This window comes from Danio rerio, chromosome 20, assembly GCF_052040795.2.
Source record: "Danio rerio strain M-AB ecotype USA chromosome 20, GRCz13ab, whole genome shotgun sequence".
Classification (NCBI taxonomy): domain Eukaryota; kingdom Metazoa; phylum Chordata; class Actinopteri; order Cypriniformes; family Danionidae; genus Danio; species Danio rerio.
The window spans coordinates 1,476,244-1,494,501 of NC_141040.1; the positions used below are offsets into that span (position 1 = coordinate 1,476,244).

The 18,258-nt window shown below is 36.0% G+C and overlaps 1 protein-coding gene across 1 annotated transcript; it reads right to left on the reverse strand.

The window, feature by feature from the left end:
* Positions 1-1,821: 1,821 nt before the first annotated feature.
* On the reverse strand, positions 1,822-18,069 carry themis (thymocyte selection associated). Its single transcript, NM_001346242.2, is given in 6 exon segments — positions 1,822-2,319; positions 2,870-2,990; positions 6,621-7,669; positions 9,930-10,388; positions 13,218-13,355; positions 17,880-18,069. Coding segments are annotated over 6 exon segments (2,028 nt in total). The 5' UTR covers positions 17,971-18,069; the 3' UTR covers positions 1,822-2,149.
* Positions 18,070-18,258: the final 189 nt, after the last annotated feature.

The following is an 18,258-nucleotide window of genomic DNA, read 5'->3' on the forward strand; positions in this document are numbered from 1 at the left end:
GGGTTTGTTCTTTCCGCTTTTCGTATCCAAAAAATTGCTTTGAGAGGTGTTTTGACAGTTCAGAGCCACCGTACAAGCGAAAAGCTAAATACAGAATGCCGTCATTTGAGCTACAGATAACTTAATGACAAACACAGTGCATAAAATAAGCCAGAATGTGGCTCCCCTGTGTAAGTGTGTGCGTCACTGTTGCCAACTATTTTTAACGAAAAGGCGCTAAGCTTTGCCTGAAAAGTCGCTAAATTACGTCATATGTAGGCCCACACGGAATATGTGCTCAGAATTCCGCAGATTTTTAGCCTATCATTAATTCTGTTTATTTACTTGAGTAAATGTTTAAATTTGAATTTATTAAATTTTTATTCAGTAATTTATGACTTTTTGTTTAATATATTAAGGTCTTATTTATGATACTGCGCTGGATACTCCCAAAAAAATTCAGCAGAAATCCGCAGATTTTGACCAAAATTCTTCGCAGAAATAGCAAAAAACGTCTGCAGACTCGTCTGGCCCTGGTCATATGTCAATTTGCATATTACTGATGTCATCGTGTTCTACCGTTTCTGTTTGTTTAACAGCCTATGGTCAATAAAGGGGTAGTTAAATTTGCACTATGCTGTACATTTGCATGTCAATTTAACAAAATTGATTGCTGTTTGAATCCAGTATGTCAGTACAGATGTGTAGTGAATTTGCAGTAATCTCTCAAATAAACTCAGACAAGTTTTGAAACTCTCACTTAAAATATCTGTTATTGTGAACAAGAAAAGAGTAAACGGTCAAATTAAATAGTTAAAATTAAGGAGAAGCTGATCGGTTTGACTGTACAAGGGAAATACCTCACACTGCAGGTGCTAAATCATTTGCCGTCAGTAGGCAGAGTAAGTTAAGTTGGCGGTTCATTCCGCTGTGGCGACCCTGGATTAATAAAGGGACTAAGCCGAAAAGAAAATGAATTGTCCAGATGAGATTTATTATATGCTGCTTTCTTTAAAAGTTTTAGCCATCAAATAAAGATTTTCCTCCAAGGTTGCACAATGAAGTATTTCTTACAAAATAATTAGGCAAATACTGCTACTTTGAAACACTTTTCAATAGGTTATTTCAAATATATTTTCTAAAATATCCATAAAAATACTTGTAGCAAATGTATTTTAGTTAATTTATTTTTTGGATTTTCTTTTCGGCTTAGTCCCTTTATCAATCTGGGGTCGCCACAGCGGAATAAACCGCCAACTTATCCACCACATGTTTTACGCAGCTTATGTCCTTCCAGCTGCAACCCATCTCTGGGAAACATCCATACACACTCATTCAAGCTCATAAAATACAGACAATTTAGCCTACATAATTCACTTGTTCCGCATGTCTTTAGGGGAAACCAGAGCACCTGGTTATTCATATTTTAAAATATATATATAAAAAATAAAAATAAAGTCTTTTATTTAGCAGACAAATGCTTAACTAATATATATATATATATATATATATATATATATATATATATATATATATATATATATATATATATATATATAAATAAAGATAGAGGATATAATATCTGCAGTTGAAAAAACCTACAAATACAAAAAGGATGCATGGAAAAAAACGTTCTTGTTTTTGTAAAGATGACAGATAGACATCTCTGATGACAGATTTTGCCTCCAAAACACCTTTTGTAATATTCTTAGAGCAAAAAAAAATAAATAAATAAATAAAAAATGTTAGGACTGACACCCCATTATTTTCAAGAGTTTAGGTTAAAGCTACTTCTACCCTTTAAGATTCACAAAATAAATAAATTCCTGACACATTCTTTATAGAAACACCTTAAGGTTTAATTAACTCTATGCACAGGTCTCAGAACAGGTTTTTGAACTCATATACAGCATGTAGTAAATGCAGAGTCAAAGCATCAGCTGACCAAACAAACCAATGTACTTTACCCTGTTTACTTGAAGCTTGGTCTCAAAAAGCATTTCTAAATAGCGCGGTCTCACAGTTTTTGTGTTGGGATTGAAACATGAAGCTTAATAAATAATTAGCATTCATTTAAATGTAATGTACAGAAATGTGATTATGAAATACTCATGTGAATGTTTCAGTAATAGTGAATGAAGCAAACGGTGAAGCAGTGTCTATTGTGCACCTATATTGTGTGACTGGGCTTTGCTTTGGTGTTGATCTGCTGCTCCTGGTATGTCCTCCTGATGTTGTCCAGCTGCTCTTCATCTATATATTCATAATCGTGCACATCGTTGTCACTGGCTGCATGTTTATCCATGGATATGTCGTCCAGACTCCGGCCTTTGGCACGAGCTGAGAGATCAACGCAAACACAATAGGTGGGTGAGCACACACAAGTCTCAACCCCTTACAGTACACATGAAATCAAAACCAAGCATGTTGAGTTTGTTAGCTTACGTCGCTAGTTTTGTGGTACACAATTCATCTGGGCATGTCATTAAGAAAACAACAACAGTTTGCCCTTGTATTGTAACCGAAATCTGTTTGGCTTAAGTTAAATTGTCAGATTAGGTCTGTCTGAGGTATTGGGCGTGGCCAACATCCTTAACCACGCCCCTCCAAATGTCAGTTTTGACAACAGAAATGGTGAGCAGGAGGAGTCTGTTAGGCTGTAATAACTCTCCCCAAACCATTTCCCCCAGCTATCTGAATGAAACACCTACTTTACTACAGCCAATCAGCTCGCAGTAAAACAAGCCACGCCCACTAATTTCTCATTCAATATTCCGTTTCTATAGTAACAGCATCACAACATGGAGAAAAAAAAAGCGTGTCAGCTTCCGATTCATGCAGACTTTATCTGCTAAACTTCTTGAAGATAGATGTGAGGAAGTCCGTCTACCTTTCTGCAGGCTGGGTCTGGGTAAAGTGACTGGACTGACGGGAATCTTTTGCTCGTTTCCATTTCTTGAGTCGCTGGATTGCAACAAGCCATCTTGCTTAAAAGGCTCAACATGAAGAGTCTGTAAGTTGGAGGACAGAACATTAGGAAATGCAAATAACACACACACACACACGCACGCACGCACACACACACACACACACACACACACACACACACACACACACACACACACACACGCACGCACGCAGTGATATTTTATATATTCTGTATTATTTGTAATTTCAGTAATAAAATAAACCCATTTAGTGTGCGTCTCTGTGTTTTGGTAAACTCTGTTACATTGATTATAAAAAGGCAGAACAATCTGTAAAGCGCTGATAGAAAAAGCACGCGGCTGCGCTGCAAAATGCTCAGAGTAAAAGCCATAAATGAACTGAACTGAAATAAAACACGTCAAATCTCTCAAAATCTCAGCAGAGGATCATTAAGCAACATCAGCTTTACTTATTAACAACCTGTTTGCTATTATTTCTACCACATTCTACAAAATCCCATATAGTGATATCATTAAAAAAGTAATTTTTTACAACAACAATAAAAAAACAACAACACTGCTTGTGTTTTAAGCTGTCAGCACTGAGTAGAGCTGCAGTAGCTGTGTTCATACTGTATACAGTTGAAGTCAGAAATATTAGCCCCCCTGAATTATTAGACTGCTTGTTTATTTTTTGCCCAATTTCTGTTTACCGTGAAGCACAACACATTTTTAATCATAATAATTAAATAATTCATCTCTAATAACTGATTTATTCTATCTTTGTCATGATGACAGTAAATAATATTAGACTAGATATTCTTCAAGACACTTCTATACAGCTTAAAGTGACATTTAAAGGCTTCACTAGGTTAATTAAGGTAATTAGGCAGGTTAGCGTAATTAGGAAAGTTATTGTATAACGATGGTTTGTTCTGTAGATTATCGAGAAAAAAATATAGCTTAAAGGGGCTAATAATTTTGTTCCTAAAATATTGTTTAAAAAATTAAAAACTACTTTTATTCTAGCGGAAATAAAACAAATAAGACTTTCTCCAGAAGAAAAAATATTATCAGACATACTGTGAAAATCTCCTTGCTCTGTTAAGCAAAATTTGGAAAATACTTAAAAATAAAGAAAGAAATTCGAAGGGGGCTAATAATTCTGACTTCAACTGTATATATATATATATATATATATATATATATATATATATATATATATATATATATATATATATATATATATATATAATGCTTCGTTGCAAATGATGAAATTGCTCGCATAGGTCAACCAACACAGGAAACTCACTAAGGTTGCTGCAGAAAACACGTGTGTCATTGTTCGCATAACTTAAGCTTGAACCTAAAATATCACACAGGGAACAGGAAATCTCATATGTGGGCTAAATTGTCTGTCGTGCCGTTTCCTATTGAAATGAGGTACAGCTTAAAGAGCAATGGTTGGAAACAGACACACAATAAAGCACTTTAATGTGAAGTCGCTTTCTATTTCTAACTCACAACACTATGAATCTCACTAATATGGTTCTGACATCTTTTAGTCGGCTGCATTGTAATTGTAAACGTCTATTGTATTCATTAGTTAGGAATGACGTACATGCCCAGCTTCATTGAATAATACTTATCCATTATTGATTGATATAATAGTCCAAGACTTCTGAGATTTTTGATGAGCAAATACAGCTGAATCTGCCTCCTTTTAAACAAATGCATTGGTAACACTTTACAATAAGGTTCATTAGTTAATGCATGTACTAACATGAACTAATCATGAGCACATGTACAGCATTTATTAATCATAATTAAACATTTACTAATGCATTATTAACATCCAACTCCATGCCTGTTAACATTAGTTAATGCATCGAGTTAACATGAACTAACAATGAACAACTGTATTTTCATTAACTAACGTTTACTAACATGAACAAATACTGTAGTAAATGTATTGTTCATTGTTTGTTCCCATTAGTAAATGCATTAATTAACATTAACTAATGAACCTTTTTTTTTATTTTTAGTAGTGCTCTTAAAAAGTGGTTAAAAACAAAACAGCAGTGTTTGCACAAATAGTCTACTGTTAGTTGGTAGGATCATGTCGCCTTTGCATTTGCCTGCAGTAATTTTATGTAAAGAATTGTAATGTTATGTATGTTTTAATATATTTCTATTTTGTCAATTTTAAGCCTCCTGTGGACAGGTGTTGAGAACACTTGCAGTAATCTTGCAGTAAACTCCAGTGTAATTGTGATGTCCATGTCAAATAAAAAATAAATAAATAAATAATTAAATAAAAAACCTTATTGTAAAGTGTGACCAATGCATTCATTATCAAGTACACTACACAAACTGCTGGCATAGAAGTTATTACTATTGTTTTGAATGAAAAAGGAAGCTCTTACAGTGTAAACCATGCCTTGGGGATTTGATTTCAACTACATTTAATCAAACTAGGCATCTCTTTCTCTTTTACCTGGATGAAAACCCTATAGACTAATGCATCATGTGTTAAGTCTAATGTCTGAACAATATCTCATCATACCTTGCAGTCTTTTGTAAACAGGTCTTGTAAGGGATGCTTTGTAGTGTGTCCAATCTTTCTTTCTTATTTATTTTACTGCATTATTTGTATGTAACATGGACAAATATGTAAAATTGCAACCTTTTTTTGAACCGTTGTCTTCGATAAAGTTTGGGTAACACTTGGAGAGTGTGTTCATATGACTGCCATGAGACCTTTATAATCATGAATATGAATGAGATATTATGCATGCCTATGACTGTCGCTGGGTGTAAACAGCCTGGTTTTGTCATTCGAAATGTAAAGTTGACATTGTTTGATATGTATTCAACCCAAGCTCATTCTGAAAACGCAGCCCCGCAGACGTTTCTGGAGAACGTGATTTACGTGGCCGGAGGTATGTATGGCCATATTTAGTTTTTTCAAGCGAACGATATGAAGCGGTGTGACGCTGCTTCTCTTTGCGCTCGCCGGCTGACAGCTCACCTCCGTGTGGAGGGCTTTCCCACAGCAACCAGTTTGTCCGGTTAGCTCGTTGTGTTACGTCGGCAGAGCGGAGGCCCGGAGGAAGAGGAGCCGCCTGCAGCGACGATCGGGTTTGAGTTGGGGGGAAAAGCGGTTCCAGAAATAAGATAAGACCAAAAATCTGAATCCAAAAAATAAAGTGAACGAGTTCGTAACGGAGCGTGGTGAAATCCGAAAACACGGTCAAAATCGGACGAGGGCTTTTCTGTTTCTGGTCGGCTTTTGTAAATTGTCTAGGGAAGGAGGAAGGAGGAGGGTGGCTGGGTCGGCTGATTGGCTGGCCGCCCAGTCAATCGTTCAGTCAGTCAGTCAGTCAGTCAGTCCGACAGCTTGGCAGTGGCCTCCGTCGGCTTTTTACGCGAGAACAGCGCGGCCGCAAACGGCTGAACGATTCGCGAAAACAAAAACTGCACAAATACGTACTTCCCAGGACGTATTTCGCGGTCTCCAGAAACGTCCGCGGGGCTACGTTTCCAGAATGAGCCTGGGTTGGATGTATTTGTTATGACAATTACCAAGCCTACATATCCCCTCATAAACAAGTGTTACCAAAAATAGTACAAGCAATGATAAAAGTGACACAGATAACTGTAAGAAGAGATATAAACATAAAGTGATTAGGAAACACTAGTCAAATGGTCTACCTTCGGGGAGCAGCTGGAGCTCTCACTGTTTGTGCTTTCAGACCTGGATGTTTTGGGAGGTCGTGGCGGTGGATCCTTGGGTTTTTTGGGAGGTCGTGGTGGAGGTGTAATGGTAGCGATGGCGTACCTTCTAAGAGTGTAGTAACAGTCTTCTGAGATCTCCTCTATGGCTGATTTCACACTAAACTTCGGACTCTCTCCGTCCCATCGCTGCTTTACGTTAAATATCAAGTCTGTACGGTTTACTGGCACCTCCCTGAAGTCTGAGAGGTCCGTGTTTGAGACCAGGACACACGGATCTGAGATCTCCTCCTCGATGTGCAGACTAGGCGTTCCAGCCAAGATGTCTGCCTTCAGAGAGAGGTCCCGCACGGACACCTTGACGTTGAAGGGCAGCGGGAACCATCTGCATATTTCTGCGATGGTGTACTGACGCTTGTCTTTAACCAGCTCCATGAATCCCCCCTCCAAACACATGGGGAGACGCACAGGCTCCTTCCCCTCTGCTTTTACTTTCACACACTCAAAGGTATCCGCCACTTTCTCAGTGCCGTTGTGTGAAACGGCGCAGCTTTGACCTTTAGTCACTATAAACTCCTCTCCAGCCTGAACCGAAGCCAGCCCGCTGTACACAGTCTCGAAGTCTTTGGTGGCGACCACCCGGATTTCCTCGGTCTCACTGCGCGCCCGCTCTAGGTCATATGCAGTGGAGAACTGCCGCGGACGCCGCTTGAAGCGCCCGTTGTAGGACTCCGGGATGAGAAAATGTCTTGCGGACTCCTGGCACATTTCCGAGGCCAGAATTCGTTTGGCTTTGAAAGGGTGATGAATAATCACCTCTTTGGACTGGAAAAGGGACTCCAGGTCTGGAGAGAGTCTGAAATGGTTTTCACTGGACAGCTTGGCCAGCACAGGGAAAAACTGCGGTGGTCTCTTGTAGACGTCCATCAGAGATAAAGGCTGCACAAAGGAGTCGCAATCATACTGTTCTGTCACGTCCACTACCTCCACGTCCAGATTGGATGGGATGAGCAGAACTTTCTCGCTGACTGTCGGAAGAAAGAGTTCAGGGTTAAAGGAACACTCTCTATCAGCAAAGACTATAAAATACACACGATGTGTCCCTCGAATAGTTTTGAATGGGGGAATGAGAAGCGGTCAATATGGAGAATAAAGCACCGCCTTCTTGTGCAGGAGCCAATCATCAATCATTATAAACTGATGGTTCTTTGGGAATCAGTCCAGATCCAAAGCTTGAAATATCTACTTTAAAACAAACCAACTACATGGTTTTTTAAACTGTGTGAAACTAATGCAAGATACTGTCAATTTCATCAACAGCACATCCTTACTAAAAGAAACAGCTTTAACCAGCCTAGGCTGGTTGGCTGGTTTTAGCTGATCGACCAGGCTGGTTTTAGAGGGGTTTTGGCCACTTCCAGGCTGGTTTCCAGCCATTTCCAGCCTGGTCTTAGCTGGTCAGGCTCGGAGATGACCAGCTAAAACCAGCTTGACCAGCCAAAACCAGCTATGTCCAGCTTAAACCAGGCTGGTCAAGCTGGTTTTAGCTGGATTTAGCTTGTCATCTCAGAGCCTGACCAGCTAAGACCAGGCTGGAAATGGCTGGAAACCAGCCTGGAAATGGCCAAAACCCCTCTAAAACCAGCCTGGTCCACCGGCTAAAACCAGCCAACCAGCCTAGGCTGGTTTAAGCTGGATTTTTCAGCAGGGATGACAGCAAATACTCGAATACTCACAAACTTGAAAACAAAGAGTCGCTATCCTTTCAGTAGGAGATTTGGCATCAAGATCAATTTGGGAGTTACTTCAGAAGGGCAGCGAGACCGGACAAGACATTATTCAGAGGATCATAATGTATAACATGTAAACCAGGGGTGTCCAAACTCGGTCCTGGAGGGTCAGTGTCCTGGAGAGTTTAGCTCCAACCCTAATCAAACACACCTGAACCAGCTAATAAAGGTCTTACTAGATATTCTAGAAACTTCCTAGTTTACATACACTGCATAAAAAGGCACATAACAATTTTTTAAAAGTCAGATGTTAATGTGACTAAACTGTTTCTCTTTTAGGTAAGTCAGGATGATCACGTGTTTCTGTTCTGCTTAATAGCAGAATAACGAGAGAGATATTGTTTGAGAAATTGTTAACTCTTGTTGAAAGTCAAGTTTACACACAATCAGATTATTCTGCCTCTGGAAAAGCTCAGATGATGATGTCAAGGTTCTGGACGTTTCTGATTGGCTAATTGACAACATTTGAGTTAATGTGAGGCACAACTGTAGAATAGTATTAAAGGAAAAGCTCAAACGCACTGCTTCCTTGTGTGATAACATGGGAAAATCAACAAGCCAGAATCAACAACAAAGCCAGATTACAATTAGCTGAATTACACTGGGAATAGACTGATGTTTGGAGACATGTCCTGTGCTCTGATGGAGCTAAGATTGAACTGTTTAGCCATAATGAGCAGTGTTACATTTGGAGGACAAAAGGGAAAGCGCACAAGCCTAGAACACCATCCCAACTGTGCAGTATGGGGGCGGCAGCATCATGTTGTGGGGCTGTTTTGCTGCAGGAGGGACTGGTCCACTTCACAGCATAGATGGCATCATGAAGACAGAACATTATGGAGAAATACTGAAGCAACATCTCAACACATCAGCCAGGACATTACAACTTGACCACAAATGGGTCCAAACAGACCATGACCCTAAACACACTGCCAAATCAGTTCAAATGTGCTTTAAGGACTACAGAGTGAATGTTTTGGAGTGGCCATCACAAAGCCCTGATCTCAATCCTATAGAGAATGTGTGGGCAAAGTTAAAAAAGCTTGTGCGAGCAAATCTGACTCAGTTACAGCAATTCTGTCAGGAGGAATGGGCCAAAATTCCAGCAAACTATTGTGAGAAGCTTGTGGAAGGAGACCCAAAACACTTGACCAAAGTTTAAAAGCAAAGCTAAAAATATACCAAGGAAATGTGTGTAAACTTTTGACTGACTAGAAATTAATAAAAAATTCTCAAAAACAAATTCTCTCATTATTCTGGCATTTAGCAAATGTAAATCATTTAGGTAATCCTAACAGACCTAAAAGAGTAAATGTTTAGTATCATTTACCATCAGACATCTTTATAAAAATGGTTATGTTTCTGTTTTTAGAGTGTATGTAAACTTCTGGTTCAACTGTATATGACTGTCAACAACTCAAAAAATGTGTTTGGTAACCCTTTAACACTGGAACACATCTGTGTTTGTAAATGAAAACGACACAAAAGTTGCACTCACGTCTAGAGATAGCCTTTAGCTCGTACACAGGAGTCAGCAGCAACTCTCCACACACGTTCTCCAGCAAACCGGAAAATAAAAAGTTCTTCTTGGCGGGCGCTTTGACCTCGACGACGCTCCTCTTTCTGCCTCTGGGGATCTTCCAGTCGGCGATCTCCTTCAGCGTGTAGCACTGGTGGTCCTGGCACTCGCTGAAGGGTCCCTGCTGGCAGAAGCTGAGGCTGAAGCAGATTGGAGGCTCTCGGTGCAGGAGCTCACAGTGCACTCGTCCGCAGCTCCACTCCACCGCAGTGATCCTGAAACTGTCCCGTCTGCGCAGGACGAGGCCCGGCTCCAGATCTACATCCACAGCGCTCAGGAAGACAGGCTGTGCCACACGCTGAGGCCCGATCTTTAGCGAATCAGCAATTTCTTGAATGCTCCTGTACGGCTGACTGTCGGCCATCAGTTTGAACAAACCTGTCATGCAGAGGACAATGGCGTGAATCGGTATTGAAACTAAAGTGTTAACACTGTAAAATGACTGTAAATGTGCAACCTTTAACTTTGTTCTGTATGTTTAACAATGTTTTTGCAGCTTCTTGCAATTGCATTATTTATTTATTCATTTGTTTGTTTGTCAGACATCAGCTAATGCAACAAGACAATACAAAAAACACAAGTACAAATATACACATTTATAGATAAATATATATACAATATATTAACCTCTAAAGAAACATGACCAGAATATTTGCAACCAGAATATTTAAATGTGTCAAGCTTTAAAAGACAAATAAATCGACATTCATTTATTCAGTTGAAACTTCCCTCTTGTGAAATTGTAATTCTTCTTCTAAAATTTTACAAGGGCTGTTTAACAGACCAAAAACAAAAAACTAGTTCACATTATTTACTATAATATTTGTGCATGGTTCTTTTACTTTGGCTGGAATAAAAGCTGTTTTTATATATTTTTTTTAGCTATTTAATTTTTATTTAGCTATTTTTAAGGTCAATATTATTAACTCCCTTAAGATGATCTATATATAAGATAATATATATATAAGATGATATGTATGTATATATATATATATATATATATATATATATATATATATATATATACATATATATATATATATACATATATACATAAACACACACACAGTTGAAGTTTCCCCCCAATTTCTGTTTAACGGAGAGCAGATTTTTTTAAACACATTTTTATAATAGTTTTAATAACTTAATTCTAATCATTTATATTTATTTTATTTATTTTATCTTTGCCATGATGACAGTAAACAATACTTTACTAGTTCTTTTTCAAGACACTTCTGTAGAGCTTAAAGTGACATTTAAAGGCTTCACTAGGTTAAAAATTGTGCTTAAAGGGGCTAATAAGGGGCTTTTATTCTAGCCAAAATAAAACAAATAAGACTTTCTCTAGAAAAAAAATATTATCAGACATACTGTGAACATTTCCTGAAACTGTTAAACATAATTTGGGGAACATTTAAAAAATTTATATATATATATATATATATATATATATATATATATATATATATATATATATATATATATATATATACAGTTTAAGTGGGAATTATTTGCCCCGTTTATTTTTTTCCCCAATTTCTGTTTAACGGAGAGCAGATTTCTAATCATTTGTAATTATAATAGTTTTAATAACTCATTTCTAAAAACTGATTTATTTTATCTTTGTCATGATGACGCCCCATTCACACAGGGAAAAGTTTGCAGAAGTTGGGGCTAGCTCAACTTTTCAAGCGCCGACGGAAGCGTCAGCCAATCAAATCACTGTTTGCAAATACACGAGCTTAGACAGTGGCCTATTGCTGACTGAATTTTATTGGCTGACGCTGCTATGTTGATCGCGTCAGCGCCAACTTCAGACACGCCTTCAGTCAAGGATTGATGCTGAAGCCCTGTGTGAATTGGGCGTGACAGTAAATAATATTAGACTAGATATTCTTCAAGACACTTCTATACAGCTTAAAGTGACATTTAAAGGCTTAACTAGGTTAATTAGGGTAACTAGGTAGATTAGGGTAATTAGGCAAGTTATTGTATAACGATGGTTTGTTCTGTAGACGGTCAAAAAAAATTAGCTTAAAGGGGCTAATAATATTGGCCTTAAAATGGTCTTTAAAAAATTAAAAACTGCTTTTATTCTAGCCGAAATAAAACATATAAGACTTTCTCCAGAAGAAAAAATATTATCAGACATGCTGTGAAAATTTCCTTCCTCTTTTAAACATCATTTGGGAAATATTAAAAACAGTTATAAAAATTAAAAGGGGGGCAAATAATTCTGACTATATATATATATATATATATATATATATATATATATATATATATATATATATATATATATATATATATATATATATATATATATATATATATATATATATATAGAGAGAGAGAGAGAGAGAGAGAGAGAGCAAAAACACAACATAAATATAATAAAACAAATTAAAATCTAATAAAATAAATGAGTCTTCTTGTATATTTCAGACATGTCAGTGGTTGAAGTGACGCGGGGCCATCATGACTAACAAACACAAAATCACTGTTCTGGAAAAATTACTCAGTTTTTTTATCACTGTAGACATTTTGATCTTTAAGTCAATCAATCGTTCAACTCAATTCTCCTGCAAGTCCACAGTCCCGTCGTCCTATAGCGTCACTGTATTGTACAGTATTGTGTTACTGATGGTTCAGGTTTAGCGACAGTACCTAGTTAATTTATGTTAAATGTGTGTGTATATGTATATTTGTGTGTACATATGTATGTGTGTATGAGTGTGTATGTATACTAGTTTTAACAACTCATCTCTAATAACTGATTTATTTTATCTTTGTCATGATGACTAGATATTTTTCAAGGTTAAAATGACATTTAAAGGCTTCACTAGGTTAATTAGGCAGATTAGGGTAATTAGGCAAGTTATTGTATAACGATGGTTTGTTCTGTAGATTATCGAAAACATATAGCTTAAAGAGGCTCATAATATTGAAATATTGAAATTAATAACTGCTTTTATTCTAGCCGTAAAAAAAAAAAACAAATAAGACTTTCTCCAGAAGAATAAATATTATCAGACATGCTGTGAACATTTCCGTGCTCTATTAAACATCATTTGGGAATTAAAAAAAAATAAAAAATTTCAAAGGAGGTTTAATAATTCTGATTGAAACTGTATGTATACTGTATATATATATATATATATATGTGTGTGTGTGTGTGTGCGCGTGTGTGTGTATGTGCGCGTGTACCTGGATACTCCACGGGCAGCTGTATCTCGGTGCTGCTGGATGTGAGCGCATTGAATCTGCTGATGGTGATCTCTGTGACTTTCAGCAGATCTCCAGTGGACAGAGAACACTCCTGTCCAAACACCTCATACACACAGCCTGCAAAACACACACACACACACACACACACGCTCACATTTCACTACTGTCTGGGTGTGGGTGAATACATATGTGTGTGTGTGTGTGTGTGTGTTTATTAATGCAGTGGCAGGGTTCTGCACAGTCTGCACTTTGAAAAGGTGTTGAAATATGATGTGCAGTTAAGAACATCAGAGGAGACAGTCGCGGGGTTTCCGCTCAACACCGTCTGAATCCAAAATCCTCATTACCTCAGTTTCTATACACAATCATGTCAGTACACGATCTTTTTAAATAGAATAATTTCTGCTAATCATTTCTTCTGGCAACTTAGAAATAGCTCCTAATTATTTTAAAAGAGATTGATTTATTCAAAGTAAATCAAATGTCAAGGGGTTTAAAGTTGAGCTTTTTAAAAGGTCGCACTTAATATTAAGGTCTCATTAGCTGTTTCCATCCACCTGTTTGCAAAAACTGGCTCAAGGAAACGCCATAATGCGCATAACGGAGTAGGATGAACTTTTTTTATTCATATATATATATATATATATATATATATATATATATATATATATATATATATATATATATATATATATATATATATATATATATATATATATATATATATATATATATATATATAAAAATGAAACCTGTATGATTAATTTTAAACAGCTATATTAAATTATTGATAATGATTGTTTATTGAAACGATGTGTATCCTGTGTGCTGGTAATCTAAAGTTGTGTTCCTGTGGTATTTGTATGATAAATAGGTTATGTAAACCACTGATCCTGCAAATGTAAGACGTCTTTAAGGAAATGAATGCAGCAGGCAGAGGTTTGAGCACTGGAGAGTCTGTGGTAAAATTAATGACTGTTCAGAGTTTTGTGTTGAGAGTTCTGACATTTGTGGCAAAACAATTGTAAAAAAAAACTGTAACAAATAATTATGCATAACTACATGCTACTAACCCTAACCATTTAGTAAATACCTGTAAGTAATTAATATTACTCAGTAGATAAATGAATGGTTGCACTGTAGCAAGGATGCTAATTAAAACAGAACCAAAAAAATTATATTTAGATTTTTCTATCTAAATAATTACATTTCGTTAGTTAGTTTGCTTTTTAAGGAGGAATATTATGAGTTATAAAAATGTAATAAACATAGAAATCTTCAGTGGCAAAATGCAAAAAGGATGACATTGTCTGTTGTATTTTCAGCGCTGCACTCAAAAAAAAAAAAAGTGGATCGTCACAACCAAACGATGGCTAAAATATAAACAAGCCCAGATTTTACAATGCTTTTTATCCCAAATTGTTGTTTTGTTTTTCTATATTTACAACAATCCTAAATATTTGGAGTGCGACACTGAAAAGAATTCCAAATAAAATACAATTTCAACCTTTTAGGCAATTTAGCAGTGGAGTCATTTTACTTGAGCTAATATCAGAAGTGCACACAGCTTGTGAAATTCCTTCTTAAAAATAAAACTAATGAAACACAAAACTCCTCCTTTAGATAGGAAATCCTTGAAAATATTAACTTTTTAGGTTATAGTTTAACACTCTAGTGTAGCTTGAATATTTTCGATGAGTTCAGTTGCCTGTCAACAGCAAACAATGATTTGCACAAATAAAAGCGACAAGTGAGACGGCTCTTTTAAAAACACATCAATGAAGTGAAAAGCAGATTCAGAGCGATCAACAGCAGACATGAGCATCTATTATTGCTGTTATTTTAATTGTCATTTCATGATTAATATATCGTTTGATTCCTCCTCACAAAAAAAAAAAATCTGTAAAATTATTGCAAACAATTTTAATGGGTTAAATTTAAACAAACAAATTAAATGTAGTAAAGTTCAACTTAATTTGTTTGAATTCAACCCAAATAACTTGTTTATGATCACTTAACTTAAAACAATTAAGTAAATCAGAGGAATCAACTTTGAATATTTTTTTAGTTTACTTACAGTTGAAGTCAGAATTATTATCCCCCCCTGATTTATTAGCCCCCATTTATCCCCCCAACCCCCCCCCCCCCCCCCAATTTCTGTTAAAGGGGAGCAGGTTTTTTCAGCACATTTCTAAACATAATAGTTTTAATTACTCATCTGATTTATTTTATCTTTGTCATGATGACAGTAAATAATATTTCACTAGATATTTTTCTATACAGCTTAAAGTGACATTTAAAGGCTTAATTAGGTTATTTAGGTTAATTAGGCAGGTTAGAGTAACTAGGCAAGTTAATGTATAAAGATGGTTTGTTCTGTAGATTATTAAAAAAAATCAAATTTTAGGGGCCAATAATATGTAAATTTTATGTAAATAATATGAAAAAATTAAAAACTGCTTTTATTCTAGCCGAAATAAAACAAATAAGACTTTCTCCAGAAGAAAAAATATTATCAGACATGCTGTGAAAATTTCCTGAATCTGTTCAACATCATTTGGGAAATATTTAAAAAAAGAAAAAAATTCAAATAATTCTGACTTTAACTGTAATCTATGCCTTCCAAACTCAGCACACACACACATTTATCAAAGACTGTGATAAATGCTGAGTTCCATACAATCGATTTGTGTTGGGAAAACATGAAGGGATTAAGCTAGCTTATTAGTTTTGACCAATTTAAGTGGATTGAACATAAAACAATTAAGTTGTCTTAAAAAACCCTCAAGAACTGTGTTGTTTCAGCTCATTTTAAATAGGTAGTGTTGAGTGTACGCACATATTCCATTGAGAGATGTACGTCTAATACCCTTAACATTTACACACACCAACCCCTCACGTGTTTAATAACGGCTTATGCATTTGTTTTCTCATGTTTATTGCTAAAATGAAAAATGCTGGGTTGTTGTGACCCAACGTTAGGTCAAATAAGGACAAATCCAACATTGAGTTACAAAGCATCACATATTTGACCAAATTTACTTGAAAAGAATAATAATAATAAAAGTAAAAAAAGTTATGGGAGGGTCTTCTCTTACCTTGTTGGACAAACCCAACTGTTGGGTCAAAAAAAGCATGATTTAAATATAAGTGAAAAAAAAAAAACTTCCCAACGTTGGATTGGTCCATATTTGACCCCAATGTAAGCATAAAAAAACAATAATAAAAAAAAAAATACATGAGCGTCTCCTCTTTCCCTGTTGGACAAACCCAACTGTTGGGTCAAAAAGCATAATTTAAATGCAAGTAAAAAATGACCCAATATTGAGTTAAAAAGCATTATATATTTGACCAAATTCACTTTTAAAAGAATTTTAATAACAAATTTAAAAGTAATATAAGTGTCTTCTCTTACCTCATTGGACAAACCCAACTGTTGGGTCAAAACAAGCATAATTTAAATATAAGTGGAAAAAAATGACCCAAGATTGAGTTAAAAAGCAAATATTTGATCAAATTTACTTGATGAGAATTATTAAAAAAAAAATGTTAAGTAATATGAGTGTCTTGTCTTACCCTGTTAAACTAACCCAACTGTTGAGTAAAAAAAAAGCATAATTTAAATATAAGTGAAAAAAACGACCCAACATTGAGTTTGTCCATATTTGACCACCAGTGTATTTAAAAAGCGTAATAAAAAGTAATAATAATATGAGCGTCTCCTCTTTCCCTACTTAACAAACCCAACTGTTAGGTCAAAAAGAGCATAATTTTAATGTAAGTAAAAAAAAGACCCAACATTGAGTTGAATTTGCTCAAATATGTGATGCTTTTTACTTTAAAAATAAGTATAATAAAAAATTAAAAAGTAAAATGAGGGTCTTCTCTTACCCTGTTGGACAAACCCAACTGTTGGGTCAAAAAGAAGCATAATTTAATTGTAAGTAAAAAATGACTGAATATTGAGTTAAAAAGCATCATATATTTGACCAAATTTACTTTAAAAAGAATTTTAATAAAAGATGTAAAAGTAATATAAGTGTCTTCTCTTACATCATTGGACAAACCCAACTGTTGGGTCAAAAAGAAGCATAATTTAAATATAAGTGGAAAAAAATGACCCAAGATTGAGTTAAAAAGCAAATATTTGACCAAATTTACTTGATGAGAATTATAAAAAAAAAATGTTAAGTAATATGAGTGTCTTGTCTTACCCTGTTAAACAAACTCAACTGTTGGGTAGAAAAAAGCATAATTTAAATATAAGTGAAACCCAACATTGGGTTTGTCCATATTTGACCCCAATGTATTTAAAAAGCGTAATAAAAAATAAAAATAAAAAACTAACACGAGTGTCTCCTCTTTCCCTATTGAACAAACCCAACTGTTGGGTTAAAGAGCATCCTTTAAATTTAATCAAAAAAAACAAAACAACAAAAAAAAAACCAATAACAGAACAATGCGGTTCTCTGTATTGACCCAGTGTGCTTGAAAAGCATGATTAAAAAAATGTTGGGTCAAAAAGCATCATTTAAACTAATTGAAAATAAATGACCCAACATTGGGTTAGTCCAGATCTCCCTCAATGTTCTTGAAAAGCAAAAGTAAAATGAAAAAGTAATTGTGAGCATCTCCTCTTACCCTGGTAGTATATGCCGGACTGGATGTGCAGCACTCGGGGCAGATGTTTCTCCTCCAGAGCGTGTGTGAACTCCTGCAGTGTTTGGGCCATCTTCTGCTTATCTGAGGCCCACAGATGGTCCCGCGGAGGCCTGATGGAGATCCCTGTGGCCCCGCTGATGGCCTGCTGAGGGGCCCGCTGATGGCAGGAGAATACAGACAACTGAGACAGGAGGAAGAGGAGGAGCGGAAGTTCAGCTCGAACACCACAACTCAAGCAGAGCTGCAAACAATACACACACACACACACACACACATCCCACATCCTCTGAGTGACATCAGGCACAAAACAGAGTGAAGAAACCAGCATCCATACAACACCACACAGCATTTACAGCCT